The 14,281-nt window shown below is 37.8% G+C and overlaps 1 protein-coding gene across 1 annotated transcript; it reads right to left on the bottom strand.

Moving 5' to 3' along the window:
* Positions 1-614: 614 nt before the first annotated feature.
* On the bottom strand, positions 615-13,975 carry TRIP13 (thyroid hormone receptor interactor 13). The gene is made up of 14 exons (XM_010576888.1): positions 13,956-13,975; positions 13,642-13,745; positions 11,865-12,030; positions 11,429-11,558; positions 10,663-10,718; positions 8,138-8,228; positions 6,522-6,594; positions 5,459-5,522; positions 5,120-5,206; positions 4,198-4,304; positions 2,996-3,149; positions 2,701-2,813; positions 1,441-1,510; positions 615-887 (listed from the first exon to the last, which is right to left on the bottom strand). Exons 2-14 carry the CDS (start codon positions 13,731-13,733, stop codon positions 792-794), a joined length of 1,299 nt encoding a protein of 432 aa, XP_010575190.1. The 5' UTR covers positions 13,734-13,745; positions 13,956-13,975; the 3' UTR covers positions 615-791.
* Between the last annotated feature and the right edge of the window lie 306 nt (positions 13,976-14,281).

Genomic DNA, 14,281 nt, shown 5'->3' with positions numbered 1-14,281 from the left:
TGGATACATACATTTCCTGGCTTTTGCACTACAAAATATTTTTCTCCACAGATGATTTGTAACTTTTATGTCATGTTTATAAAACAAAACCAAACCAAACTCCATGCATTTTAAAGAACCTTTCTTATACATTGTAGCTTCTCTTTAGTGAAAAACCACAGTCCACTCTGGTTCACGTCCTTGCTACAACACAAAAAAGTAGTATTACAAAACACAGTTAAGTGGTATCTTATTTTAAACTTTTGAATCTGGTGTAATTAAAAGAAGTAATACTTGATATTAAATTTCAAGATAAAGAGACGTCAGTATAAAGGGTCTGGGTCATCAGTGAGCACTTCAAATCCTTCCCAGTTCACGCTTGTTATTTCAGAAGCAATAACAAATAGTGCATTTATGGCAGAAGTATCAGATCCAAAGACTGAATTTCTATTGCTATGAAAAATATGAAATAAATCAGAAGCATAAAAACTGATGCACAGTTAGAAAGTTAGTGACTAAGAAACAAGGAACAGAAGTCTGCCCACTTTCAATAACTGCAAAAGATGAAAACTGACTTTTAGCAAGAATTCTTTACAATCCTCTTACTGGTATTTGAAATAAGGCTTTTAAAAATATGCTGTAAAGTTTCTTAATTGTTTATTAAAGAATGTTTTGAAAAACTAGATTAGGCATTCCGGGTTTTTTAAGGTTTTGAAAATTTATTTTACAGATGCACAGATGTTGCACAGTTTGTATGAAAAGTATGTAGCTTTCAGTGTTTACAATACAGACAACTATAAAACAATAGAGTATCACACACAGTCTGCAAGTTTCTTTCTTTCTTCAAATTGTTTGTCTACTGCAAGTGAAAGAGCCTGAAGAAACGTTGTCATTGTAACACTGGGAGACTGAAAATAAGAGAACATTTTGTTAGACACACTACAGCAATAGGCATACATAATATTTTACATACAAATCACAGTGTTTAAGGGAAATATTTGACTTCCATGTTACAAAGTTTTCAAAATGCTACAAAACAAAAAACTGAAGGTTTATTTTAAACCAGCTAGCATATTAAAGTCAAAATCAAGCTATGCAAAGTATTGAGTCAACAACTATCACTGTGGATTTGCTTCAAAAAGGTTTTTAATGAATTAATATTATTTATAAAGTGGCAGAGTGGTTTTTTTCAGCAGGAAATTATCAGAGAACCAATATCGATGTTCTGCCACAACATTTAATTAAAAGTAGAATGCTGTTGGACAGGTTAATCCCACCTGTCTTCAATCACATTTTAAATTACAGGCAGCACAAAATTGTTTCAGTCTACAAAGCTGCAGAAACAGTGCAATTTAGATTAAAAGGGGGATTTAGGCCCAATCTTTTACTTTGGGAAGTGTCCAAATGTCTTCCCACCTGTCTTAAAACCAAACCAGAACATAATTAATAGAATAAACTTACTTGAATATAAAGTGCATGTGCTAGGAAAGGAAGTTTTCTCAGGGCCCGGCCACTAAGACCTTCACTTTTTCTACAGTAAAACAGAGAATAGTGCTGCTTAAATGCTAAATATCCACTCTTAAAAGACCACGTTTCCTTTTTCTGAGTTTCTCTCATAAGTTGCTCTAAGAAAACCTCAAATCACAATTCAGCAGGTCACTTGCAGCATTTTTAGCAGAAGCAGCAAGTGAACAGACAACTTCAGCCTATGGGAGGCTGAAGCAAGGGTACAGAAATAGCAGTCACATTTGCCTGCCAACGCTTACATCACGCCCTTCACATCACTGTGTCATATCTCATGAATATGGTGGGAATGTCTACACTGGAAGGGTATGGTACAGACATAACCTTCCATACACTCTTGGAAGGACTTGAAAAATTTGTTTTCAAGGCTGGACCTCACGGCTACTGCTTATCTCCACCTTCCCACCATTTACACACAGCTTCCTTTACCTCACCTACTTGATACATGTTTCTGTCTCCTCCAAGCACCACTCTGTGTATGTAGAACCCAAACCTCTACACCTGGAAAAATTTACTTGCTTTCTTGCTTTTACTCCACTCCTCACTGGTTAAGATTGTATACTTCAGGAACAGAAGGAAAACACACTTCTCTGACTTTATGAACATTATTTTATTTTGTTCCACAGGGCCCAGCACTTTGGAAAAAAATATTGCTTAATATTGTGAATATAATTTTTATTGTTTCAAGAATTGTTATGCTGCAGTGAAAGACTATTTGCTCTACTAGCATACTCAGCAAATCATAACACTCTGCATTTACACTTCACTCCTTTCCCCTTTGCTTTTGTCCAGTTAGATCTCGATGCTAAAAACTAACTTAGTAGATTGCAAGGCGTTCCAAGATGCTTTCTTAGTGGGAACTAAGGCCAATGATATTTCCACTAAACTGCATTACAATTCACAATGTCCACTGAAACCTCAGGCATCTCACTAATCTAGCTGGCAATTTGTCAAGAGGACTTCAAAGGGCAGAGGAGACCAGAACCAGTACTAATCCAAGCCAGATGGGAGACTAAGAAATGTTGGCAAAACCTGATCGCTTCCACTTTTTGTCTCCTGAAAGGTTTTGCACTAACCCTAACAGAAAAAAATTGAGATGTTTCAGAACTCTAGCCATTATAAAATTCAATTACTTTTATACATCATTCCACAACTCATTATATACATATATCTATATGCAGAATTTCAGAATCTTACCTTGAGATTTCTTTTAGTACAAGGCTTAATCTTGACACGTTATTTTCTACAAAGCCTATCATCTCTAGCTCTCTGAGTGTCAGGAGCTGCTGTCGAGGATATATTATTTGACACTAGAAAGAAGAGTTATACACTGTTGTATGAAAAACTTTAATACATTCAAAATTAAATTCTACAGTAAAAGTGGAAATACACAGAAGGAATGAAATTTGTGTATTTTTGTTATTTAGGAAGTATGATTAAGATGTCAGATTTATTAAAATACGACATTTTAGTCTTGCTTTCAAAATATTACCTTCATCAGTTCTTCCAAGCAAGAAAGATATATTCTAAATATTGCTGCAGTGGATGGAGGTCCAATGTATTGCTTTATGTCAGCCCTGTCTACAAAGGCCATGTCAATTTTCTCCGTAATATTTGAAGTAGTCAGGATAACTACATTGGGATACCTTCAAGATAAAATCAGATTTTTAGGTCATATGTACAAGAATTATCTCCTTTTGTGACTGGCAAATTGACACCTTCCTTCTTATGACTCAAACGATTTCATGCAATAAGCAATCGCATCACTCTTGTCAGCAATTACATTAAATAATCTGAAGCTCCTGACCAGTTATCACCAATCTAGTTCAATGCATAGTCTCTTTCTTTCAGCTGTCTGTCAAGTGTCCATAGTTTCTCCACCCCTATTTTAGAAGTGATATACATTAACTATCAAGAGCCTACTGGCATAATTTCTGCCACAAAAAAAAAAAAAAAAAAAGACAACTTGTAAATTTAAACATTTAGTTTACACATTTTTCCAATTCAATTCAGTAGAAAGTATATAGTTTCACTGGCAATGTGACACATTCTAACCGCAGATGACATTAGAGTGAGCTTAAAAGAGAAGTAACATCTCCTTGCTCTAAGAAATACTGAAAGAACATTCTTAACCATAGCTATTTTTAGATGAAGCCTGTGCACTTTTATGTATGAATAAGCCACTTACCTTTTAAAGACAGGGCCAAATACTAGAGCACCTTTCTTGCTGTGAACAGAGCCAAGTATGAGCCAAAAGGGGAGGCAAGTGGCAGGAATAAAACAAAAGATAGTATGCTGCACTAACTCCAGCACACAAAGCGGACCAAGCATCATTAATGATTGCTTCTAAACCATGTGTTGTGCAAGTCTGCTTTCAATTGACATCCAGAAGCTGTAAATAATGAATGAATTCTTCATTGATCTTATTCTTGTCTCTCTAAGCAGATATCATGACCATCTATCCTGTATCTCTCCTTAGCTTTAAAGGAAGTATACCATCAGTAGGTTTGATTGTTCACTTAGTTACATGCAAAATATTCTGTTGGATTACTCCTACTTCTTTTCACAATTAGCACCTTTAACAAAGAATAATTCACTAACCAATTTGGTTTAGTATTCCAAGTATGAATTAAGATTTAGCAGGAATCCTGAAATTGTCAATTACCTTTTGCTGTTGCAATAACATGAGTTTACCTTTTAATCTGATCTATTTGTGTCAGTACAGCATTCACCACACGAATAGCATCTGAAGGCTCTGTGCCTGCCTTGAAGGCACTGCGGGCTGCTGTGAGGCTTTCCACCTACAAAAAATCAAATGAAACAAACAAACAAAAAACCAACAACAACAAAAAAATCACCAAAACCCCATAAAAGATTGCACATTTGGAGCTCTGGCAGCAAGCAAATAACCCAGACAATACACCTTCAGATCCTTGTGTCTGGTATCTAAAGCTTCATCTTCAAAATCTTTTGTTAAGTAGGAATTTACAGGGAAAGGGAAAGGAATGTCAAGGAAGCAAATTGTAGTGTGCGAAATTCCTGTTTAGACAGCAGAATGGAGGCTGTTTTTCATTTTAACAAATTTCAGGGCCTGGGGGTAGGTATGGGGATACACACAACAGAAGAATGAATACACTGAATTTAGAATGAACTTCCCCATAGGAATTCCAACATAACAAAGCTAATAAGGTACATGCTTACTAAGTTGCTTAGGTATGCAAGTCTGAAGAGAATCTTGACAATGAACTGAACCATAATAATGCTTTTTAGAGCTTTACAACATACATAAGAGCACAATTAATACAAATCTAGGCTACTCTGAAGTTTAAAACAATACTCCATTTGTAAACACACAGCAGCAAGGCAAGTTCACCAAGAAAGCTTTCGCTTCATTTTCAGCTGGAATTTGCCTGCTAAATCATACTGTGCTCCTCCCAAATCTCTCAAATCTGCAGCAGTCAAGATTAAAATTCACTCTTCTGCACCAAGTTATGTAACTTACAAAAAAGCATAAATACGCTTTTATTGTTCTTTACAAATGAGCATTATCACAGTTCCCTCCCATCAATTTACTTTCTGTTAAATTTTATGTACATCGATGCTATTAGAATCATACCTCATCAATCAGTACAAATACAAGAGCATCTTTGTCATCAATTAACTCTTGAATCTTCTGGAACATCTTGGTTACAAGCTTGCCACTCTAGAAAGACACCATATGCATCTGTTTAACTATTTCCTTATTACACAACTTTCCAAGCCTTACCATATTTGAAAATGGAAATACCTGTTTCTTTAAGGTAACTTGCTAATATAGCTTCTATTTAAGCGTTCTCAAACACATCAATTATTCTGAGTAATCTTAGGTGCACACACTTATTTTATGAAACAAGCTCAACAGAAAGTCTAATTTCTAAAACACAAAGTCTACTTAATTAGCTACATCAATACATACCTCAGAAAACCATTTAGAGAAAAGGCTATGGCTGTTTATCTCAATTAACTGTCCATACCTATACCTAAAGTAAGAAGGGAAAAAGAAGTATCAACTCTATTGTAAATAAAAGTCAGGTATATCATTGATTTCCCTAAGTCTCATTCCCTCCATTTCAACCCTGGAATTCTGTGAATTAGCACTTTAAATTACTTACTTTTCAAAATATAACACCTGTTTTGAGTTTGTCATTTTCAGAAACATGTCTCACTAGAATTCCTTATATTAAATTGCTGTCAGAATTTCTTCATTAGAACAGGTGCTATTTACATATAGTTTAAGTAACAGTCACCATGCTAATGGCCTCATTCTTCTGTTCCCGTAAGATTTTGTTCAGTATAGCAAGAACACATACAAGAGCATGAAGTTTATTTACTAAGCTCTGCATGGATATCCTTAGGACAAAGTACCTCAACCACACATTATATAGCCCATGTTTATCATAAATTCAGCTTGGGCTAGAGACAGATCACTCCAATGTTTACACATTATTTATGTTACACCTAATATTTTATATAACAACTATTTTTTTATATACATTTGTTAAGTTGCTGTGAAGTTTAAGACTAACTCTTATTACTTATCTGATATACAGACTGACCTCTGCAGACAGTGGCATTCAGACAATCCAAGTACAAAACAAATTGGTTACAAAATCACTACCTATTAAAAACAGGCTTTTGTGAGCATGAAAATATAAATAGCAGGCTCAACAGTCTGTGATCTGTTGTCCTTTAATATTCATTGATGTGCAGCATAAGCACAAACAAATGACTATATTGCCACTGGAATTTGTTTTACATACCTGGGCACAAATAATGACACAATTTAAAAGGCATTAAAATATCCTAACCAGTCTCTCTATCAGATCAGTTTTGTTGCTAGGCAGGCACACTACAAAAGAGCTATGAACATTAGCACTTGGCACCAGTTACTTGAAATCAAATACTAAATAACTTTGCACTACTGAAAAAGAACAATTAACAATAGTAAATGTAAGTGAAACACTTCCAAAAACAATCACCTGTATGACAGTCGAATTGTCAGTTTCTGAGCCAATGCTTTACACAGAGAAGTCTTCCCAGTTCCAGGAGGGCCTGGTTTGAAATCAAATCCATACATTACACAGAATCTGCATCAGACTGTTAATGACATGCAATATCTCTTTAACTACATTTCATTACAGCATTAATTGTAGAATGAAAACACAGCAGACAATGATTGTGAACACTGGGGTATTTTCAGAAGATTGCTTACTCTGCTACAGTCCTAGAGCTGCGCTTTGAATTTATATAATTTTCAATTATATAAAATTCAATTATTTATATAATTTTCAATTAGTTAGTGTAATAGTTTGTATGCAGACACCATAAAGTTAAAATACTCAATGGCCACAGAAGCAAAGTCTATCACCCTAGCAGGGCTTATGCTTACCAGCATTCTCAAAAGTCAGTGCTATGCTTAAACTTGTATCTTTCTGAAACATACTCTTCTAACATGCAAAACAGAAACACATCATGCCTAGTTTGATCAGCTGTCTGCTTTCCCAGAAATCTCTACCTTGGAGCAACCCAGAGCATCTTAGGAAATATGCTGTGGGACAAACCTTTTGGATCTGGCTTTGACACCCTATGGAAGAGCCACACATACTTTCTCCAAACAGACAAGTACAAGTATAGTAAAACAGAGTACAAATGTATGGGAGATGATGTGTGGGTGCTAAACAAACTGGTAACGTCAACCAGATGACAGCACTTTCACTCAAAGCCATTACTGCCATTATAGCATAAATGTATTTTGCACTACAACAGTTGTAGATTTCCCAGTATAAACTTCTTTGTGATCACAATCATGAGCTCACTACTAAAATTAAATATATCTATCATAAATTTATTAACAGTCTGAAATAAAGTTTTCCAAACAAAAACATTCTGCAGCTTCTAAACTGATAGCTATAACTTATGTATAGTCAACACTCACAACAAACATTTCCACTATGATCTTTTATTTTTTAATACCAGTCTTGATGACAAAATTGTAATTAATCAACAGCAAGCTGCATTTTGCAAGAAAATGGATTCAGCTGATGTTAATCTCGTTTATGGTATAACCTCCACAGTAAACTAGGACTGACTGAAGATTACAGCTTCACTGAAATAGTAATAACTGAATTAGCGAGAGTACTGCCTTCATACTCGGCAATAGAACACACAGTAACACAACACACATTGATTTCCCAGTTTCCTCAAAAGTTTTTATAAAGCCGTAACTAACAAATTTTTTAATACTGCAATAGAACTGTGACTAGTATATGGCTCCTAAAGTTCTCACCATCTGCATTATTTTTGCACTTTATACAAAAAAGCAATAATATCACTTTAAAATGAAAATTTAAAAAACAACTACTGTCACTGCATTATAAATTTTAGAATTTAAATTCCTGCAAAACATAGTACATGTGAACATTGATTTGATTCTGACGTTACATTTCATCTAAATTTGTATTATAGAGAGAATACTTCCTTGCTGCTTTTGGATCATCTAATTTCACTACACAGAAGTGCAATACAAGTTTTTCCAGAAGGAAAGTATAAACAGATGGCCAAAGAATCTACTTGATTTAAGACAGATAATTTTTACCATGCAGCAAAACAACTCGGTTCCACGATATCAGGTTGCTGTCAACATTTTTGTCAGAAAATAGTAATGTTGTCGTCACATAATCAAGTAACTAATTGAAGAAGAGAAAAAGACACAAAAATTAGAGACATATTAGCAAATACAAACAGAAGCAATCTCCTAATTATGTCTATTATGTACTCTTAACAAAATAAAAAAAATGGGCTCGTCTTTTAGTCATAGGCAAATTTTCTTTCTGCAAATGTTGGAAATTCACTTCCTTCCTGCCCTCAGGAAAAAGAACAGCATGTACTGGGAACAAATGCAGCTCCAGAACTTTACATGAATAAATGAAATGCTTTAAGGAAGTGAAATTATATTCATTTTCCATCATCCCACTTACAGTGTGTCTTTAAAACACAAGCTGACCAAGCACAGAGAGTCAAAGACTCAAACTCCAGGTCCTGTTTAGATGTCGTACAACTATACATTTGTCCAGTTTGTTGTAATCAACCCACTAAACAAAGTATTTTCTGTCACATTTTACCTCCTTTCCTACTGAAGCATTTGTATCAGCTACTCTAAGGAATTTGTAGATTGGCTATCCTTCCAAATAAGGGAAATTGCACGTACTCCCCTGAATGCTTGCTTCTAAAAATAATGCTTCATTTTAGAATTATCTAGAATTAGGAAGTAGATAACGCTTTCAACAAAATTAATATGAACCTCAGGTGTGAATCAATACTGATTTTTACCTATAATAACACCTGATACCATATTACTTTCTGTTGCTGTTACCTGTAATGTGCTTTTGATCCATGTGTTAATAGGACAATACAATAGTATTCCTGCAATATCTCACGCCCAAGATGGAGCAATTACACAACAGCAAAACACCTGAACTTCGTCCAGCATGTCTTTCAATATTATATTGACACTGTCTGTATTATTTTGAAAATCCACAGCAGCCAATTCAGAGTCTGTAGAACTCAACCGTACCCAGCTAGTTCCATGGTTTAAAGAATGAACATTCATCACAGTTACTTTTACAGAAGTAGTTCTAGTTTTAGTCATTAAAAGCCACCACTTCTTTCTACCAACACACACTTACAGTCAACAGTGATCAACTTGCTGTTATTTAGTACATCAGTAAGTATAATTAAATAGTCTTGTCATTTCACAGATGATTTGGAAAGTGGTTCCATAACTTAGAAAAATGTTCATGTGTTAATTGATATTTACCTTATAAATGAAGAAGTACAATCACTGGAATGTTTTGCTTTACTATAGATGGTTATAAAGACTTAAGTGAGAATACTCTATCTATGGTATTATAAACAAACTAATGAATTAGTTATTTGTGTCCAAAAACTTCAGGTAGAAGCATTTTTTTTTTTAACAAGCATGATAAACATCTTGATGAGTGCTGTCATAAGAGCAACTGAATTGAATCACTTGTGGTTTTTACTCACATCACAATTACTAAATCTCAGATTACAGTATTACAGTTCTACAAGCTCTGGCAGTTATCATCGCAACCTTTGATGAACGCACAGAATCTGCATAGAAAATGACCCCATGGAACTGTTTTGTGTCTTCCAAATGTCTAACCAGCTTCCAAGTGGGAGCACACTCACTCTAGTCAAACCATTCAATGTGCACTTGTATGAACAGTAACAGTGCTGGCTGACGGTACTGCTAAACCAATGAGTTGTCTAGCTGCTGCCTGAAACACACAGTTAAACTCCCATTCCCTTCCACCTAGCCTCCACCCACCACTTCTGTTACATGACCATTAGCTATGGTCACAGTGGACCAATTAATGGCACAAGACGAGGTGGAAATTAGCCTATCACACAATAAGTTGAACACTTCCATTAACTTAGTTTCCTCAGTTAGTTTACTGCAAGGTTAACAAGAGTGCCAGTAGAAGGGAAGCACTGCAACTACAGCTGAGAGCAACATGCGTCTCTGAAGTTATTTTTTTCCACCAATTTTCTTCTTCCCTTCTAGAAAAACAAGCAACTAATGAGCCTTAAATTTTAATAAAGTATTTTAATAAAGTGAATTTGTACCCTGTTCTACAGAACACCCATTGTTTTCTTCACGCAGGCTGATGACTATGTCTAAAGCAACAGTGAATATCTTCTGAGAAGTTTTAAGTTGCTACCAAAACACCTCCAGCTGTTAAACTTCTAATTTCTGTAAAATAAGCCAATGCATATGAAGAAATTCTTTATAATTTGTGGCATAAGCATCACCGAATCCAGTTTCACAGGGAAACTGAGATATTTTGCAAAGCTGACTTCACAGTAGTACATATTGATATACATCTGAGATATGATTTTAATCTCAAATGTCAGTTCTGCCTTCTTTTGTGAAGTGTACATCAGAGAAGTATGTAACTATCAAAAATTATCTAGAGGTTTTTTGAGCTGGTGATTTCCAAATAACTTATCCATGGGATGCAGCAAACATCAAACAGGCTACATTTCAACTCTTACTTCTCCTCGAGCAATTTCAATTGTTATTCATTTTCAACTTACGTGTGATTTTACTTCAGTGTCATATATAAGACTTTCCCAAAGGCCATGGAATTCAGCTGTAAAAGCAACATATTATATACCTGTTTAGGAAAAATCAGTCTGGGAACTTGTAATCTACCACTATAGCACAAAGCAGTTTTCAAATTATTCTCAACTAAAATTAAAGATTAAGAACAGATATACGAGAGCAATTAAAATATATGGAAAAAAATTATGCATTAATTTTCTCAAAATGCAAACACTACTTTCTAACAGACAAATTCAGCAGTTTCACAACTTCTGTTTCCTCAAATAATTCTGAGGAGAAATTAATCTTCCTAATTTCTTAACATGAAAGGAAAAATATCATTCTTTCCACCCTCAATAGAGGATGGACCTACATTTCCTCAAGATAGAGAGCTATGAAAAGTTGGAGTGGGAGGAGGGTTCTAAGCCCAATTTTATCATTCAGCTTTTTTTTTTTTTAACATCAACATGTAGAGGACAATAAAAAGCATGTAGCTGAATAATGCACAAAAAAATAAAGTTGTGATTTCCTAGCAGTTAGTTTCTAGCTTTCAGCAACGAAACAGGAATCACCTGTAGTAGTTCAGTCAAAACTATAAAGAAGAAAGTCCAGATACATTGGTTCCATTGACACAGGACAAAGTTAAACAATATATACAAACAATACCTTTAAAAAGTAACCCTATAAAAACTTTTAGCCTTTCCAAGATTTTCTTTCATTGTAATTGCTCTAGACCTTCCAGAAATATCACACGGGTACCTGCTGGTAGCACCCAGTGGTTAGCTGCAATGATATCCTCATTCTCTTGCTCCAGGTTTTCAGAGCTTGGTCCTTCTTCATTCAGATGAAAAATATGAAGAGAAAGACTGCTTTTGCTCAAGTCAATAGGCTAGAATGGACATAAAAAGACTTTTAATGCATCGTATTTCTCATTCAAAGCTAATTATAACACACGAAAGTTACAGTCCTCAGCTGGCATTCAGCTTCAAAGCCTACTACTTCTGTTTCAGACCTTACCAAGGGGTGTAGGCCCAAAAACTTAGCCACCTTTTCCTGGTTATACCAGTCAGCCTAATAAAAGATACTACATCGTCCTACAGACCTTGCCTTGCTTATGTCCTTAGGCTATCACTCGTTTACCTTCAACTAGTTCACTGGCATATGAACAGAGCTGCAAATTCTTGACTGTGAATACCTGTCTGTCTTTCAGTTTCAGCTCCGTATCCACAATCGACACAGACTGCACGTTGCTGTTAAGGAAACCATCATCAAACTCTGTCCACTTGTAATCACCAAACACGATGTTATGTCTGTTCAACAGCTTTAAGACACTCATCCTGATATCTTCTTTCCTGGCCACACTAACAAGAAAGAAACAGCATTATTTATGGCATTGACATTTATAAGGAAGTATGAACTAATATCTGAGTGTTTTATTTCATACACTAAGCCTACATGGAAAACAGCTTCCATCGCACAAAAATAAAGAACTCAAAAAAAAACCCCAAGAAAAACCCCCAGAATCCCCAAAACAAACCACCTCCAAATAAACAACCCACACAAAAAAACCCCAAATGCCACTCAACCCTCCCCCGTAACATTCTGCAGAAAAAAAACCCTATCAAATTCAGTTTGCTTGCAAAAGCAACAAGTTTGATACTTGTTTTTAATTTGTGCTTTAAAAGACACAAGCCAAAGAATACTATTTGCTCTGTTCGCAGTCATATCAGGGGACACGGAATGACACAACTAGAAGATTTCAAGAATGGAAATCAGTTATGTTATCTGACTGCGTTTCACTAGGAAAACCAGAAAAACTCATAGTCAAGCTACTAGATTGAATTTGGCACACTTAGCTTGGAAGCTCTGTTATGCTTTTGTGTCTGAGGACAGCTGATACCTCAGGACGGGGACATGCTATAAGGAGAATTCCAGTAGAAGAGACAAAAACTACAGGAAAAGGAATACCATTTTAAGATTTCAGAAAGGCTTTAACGTAATTTTGCAATTTCAGTGATGCATTCCCAGTTCCTGACAAAAAGAGAGCAGTGGATATTTTACACCTTGATTTTAACAACACCTTGGACACACTCTCCCATAGTATCCAGATAGTCATATTGGTAAGCTAAGGACTGGATAAATAGACAATGAAGTGGCTAGACTGTCCAGCTCAAAGGGTTGTGATTAGCAGTACAAAGAGTAAGCAGAGCTGCCAGTATGTTGGGCAGGGAAAGGCGGGGTGGTGCTATCAATATTGGGACCAACACTGTTTTTACATCTGCATCTACACCCCGGACTACGGGATGGAGAGCAACTGCAGCAAGTTTGTGGATAACACCAAAGCAGGGAGAGCTGCCAGTATACTAGAGAGCAGGGCTGCCACTCAGGGACCTCCACAGGTTGGAGATATGGTTTGACAGGAACCTCTCAAAGGTCAACAAAAGTAAATGTGAAATCCTCTCTCCATCTACTGCCCGGACAACAGTGCAGACCAGAGGCCAACTGGATGAAAAGCAGCTTTGCAGAAAAGGACCCGGGGATACAAGTTGGCAACGAGTCAGCAGCATGCCGCTGCTACGAATAAGGCCAACCTTATTGTAGGCTGTGCTAGCAAGAGCGTAAACGTTAGGGAAAGCGGTTCTTTCCATCTACTGGCTGTTTGCGAGACCTCATCTGGAGTACTGCGTGCAGTTTTGGGGTCTGCTGTAGAAGAGACAATGATACACTGGGGCAAGTCCAGAATACGGCCACTAGCTTGATTACGAGAGCGGATCACATAATGGAGAAGGAGCACAAGGAGAAGCTGAGAGGAACGGGCTTGTTCAAGCTTAGGAAGAGACACCTGCGTGGGAACTCATGGGAGAGCACAGTGAAGGCAGAGCAGAGCGCTGTGCCCCCTTGTAGGCGCAGGGCACGAGGACCCACGGCAGCAAGACACAAGCCGCCGCGAGTAATGTTCGGATCGGAGAGACCTGCTTGGTTTCTGGTGAACTTCCACGTGTACTTGGACGCTGTCGCACACGTTGGGGAGCGCTTGCTTCAAATCCCCAGCGGCTTCGTCCATCCTCTCTCGTTCCTAAGCAGGGGGGAAAAGCGATCCTGAGGAGAAGCAGCTCCCAGCGACCGTTACACGCCAACGGCACAACGGGAAACGCCGTGTCCCCCCTTCCCGCTCCCCCGGGAGACAGCGACGGCACCCACGGGACACGGCGCGACGGGGCGGCCCGCTCCTTCCCTCCCCCACCCCCCGCTCCGCGGGCCTCCACGGTGGGGACGGGAAAATCACCTCAGGCCAGACAGGGCCCCCAGAACGGCGCGCTGCGCTCGGGACACGCGCACGCACACACACGCAGGTTCGCCCGGGCAGCTCCTCCGTCCACCTCAGCACCCTGACTGCTGCGGGGGCTGCCCCTCCGCCGACGCAGAGCGGGGAAAAGGCGCCCGCCACGGAGGGCGAAGAGGACGGGAGGCAGCGGGACGCGGCTACAGCCTTTTCGTAAAAGGCGGGCTGGCTGAGGGGAGGGCCGGCCCTCCCGCCTTGACCTGGATCTTCCTCCGCGGCGGAGCGGAAGGAACCGCGTCCGCCCCGAGCGCTTCCGCCGAGGGGAAGGC

Source organism: Haliaeetus leucocephalus, unplaced genomic scaffold (assembly GCF_000737465.1).
Source record: "Haliaeetus leucocephalus isolate CR32 unplaced genomic scaffold, Haliaeetus_leucocephalus-4.0 Scaffold41, whole genome shotgun sequence".
Classification (NCBI taxonomy): domain Eukaryota; kingdom Metazoa; phylum Chordata; class Aves; order Accipitriformes; family Accipitridae; genus Haliaeetus; species Haliaeetus leucocephalus.
Note: the sequence above shows the minus strand (reverse complement) of the source record. Positions and strands in the feature narration are given on the sequence as shown.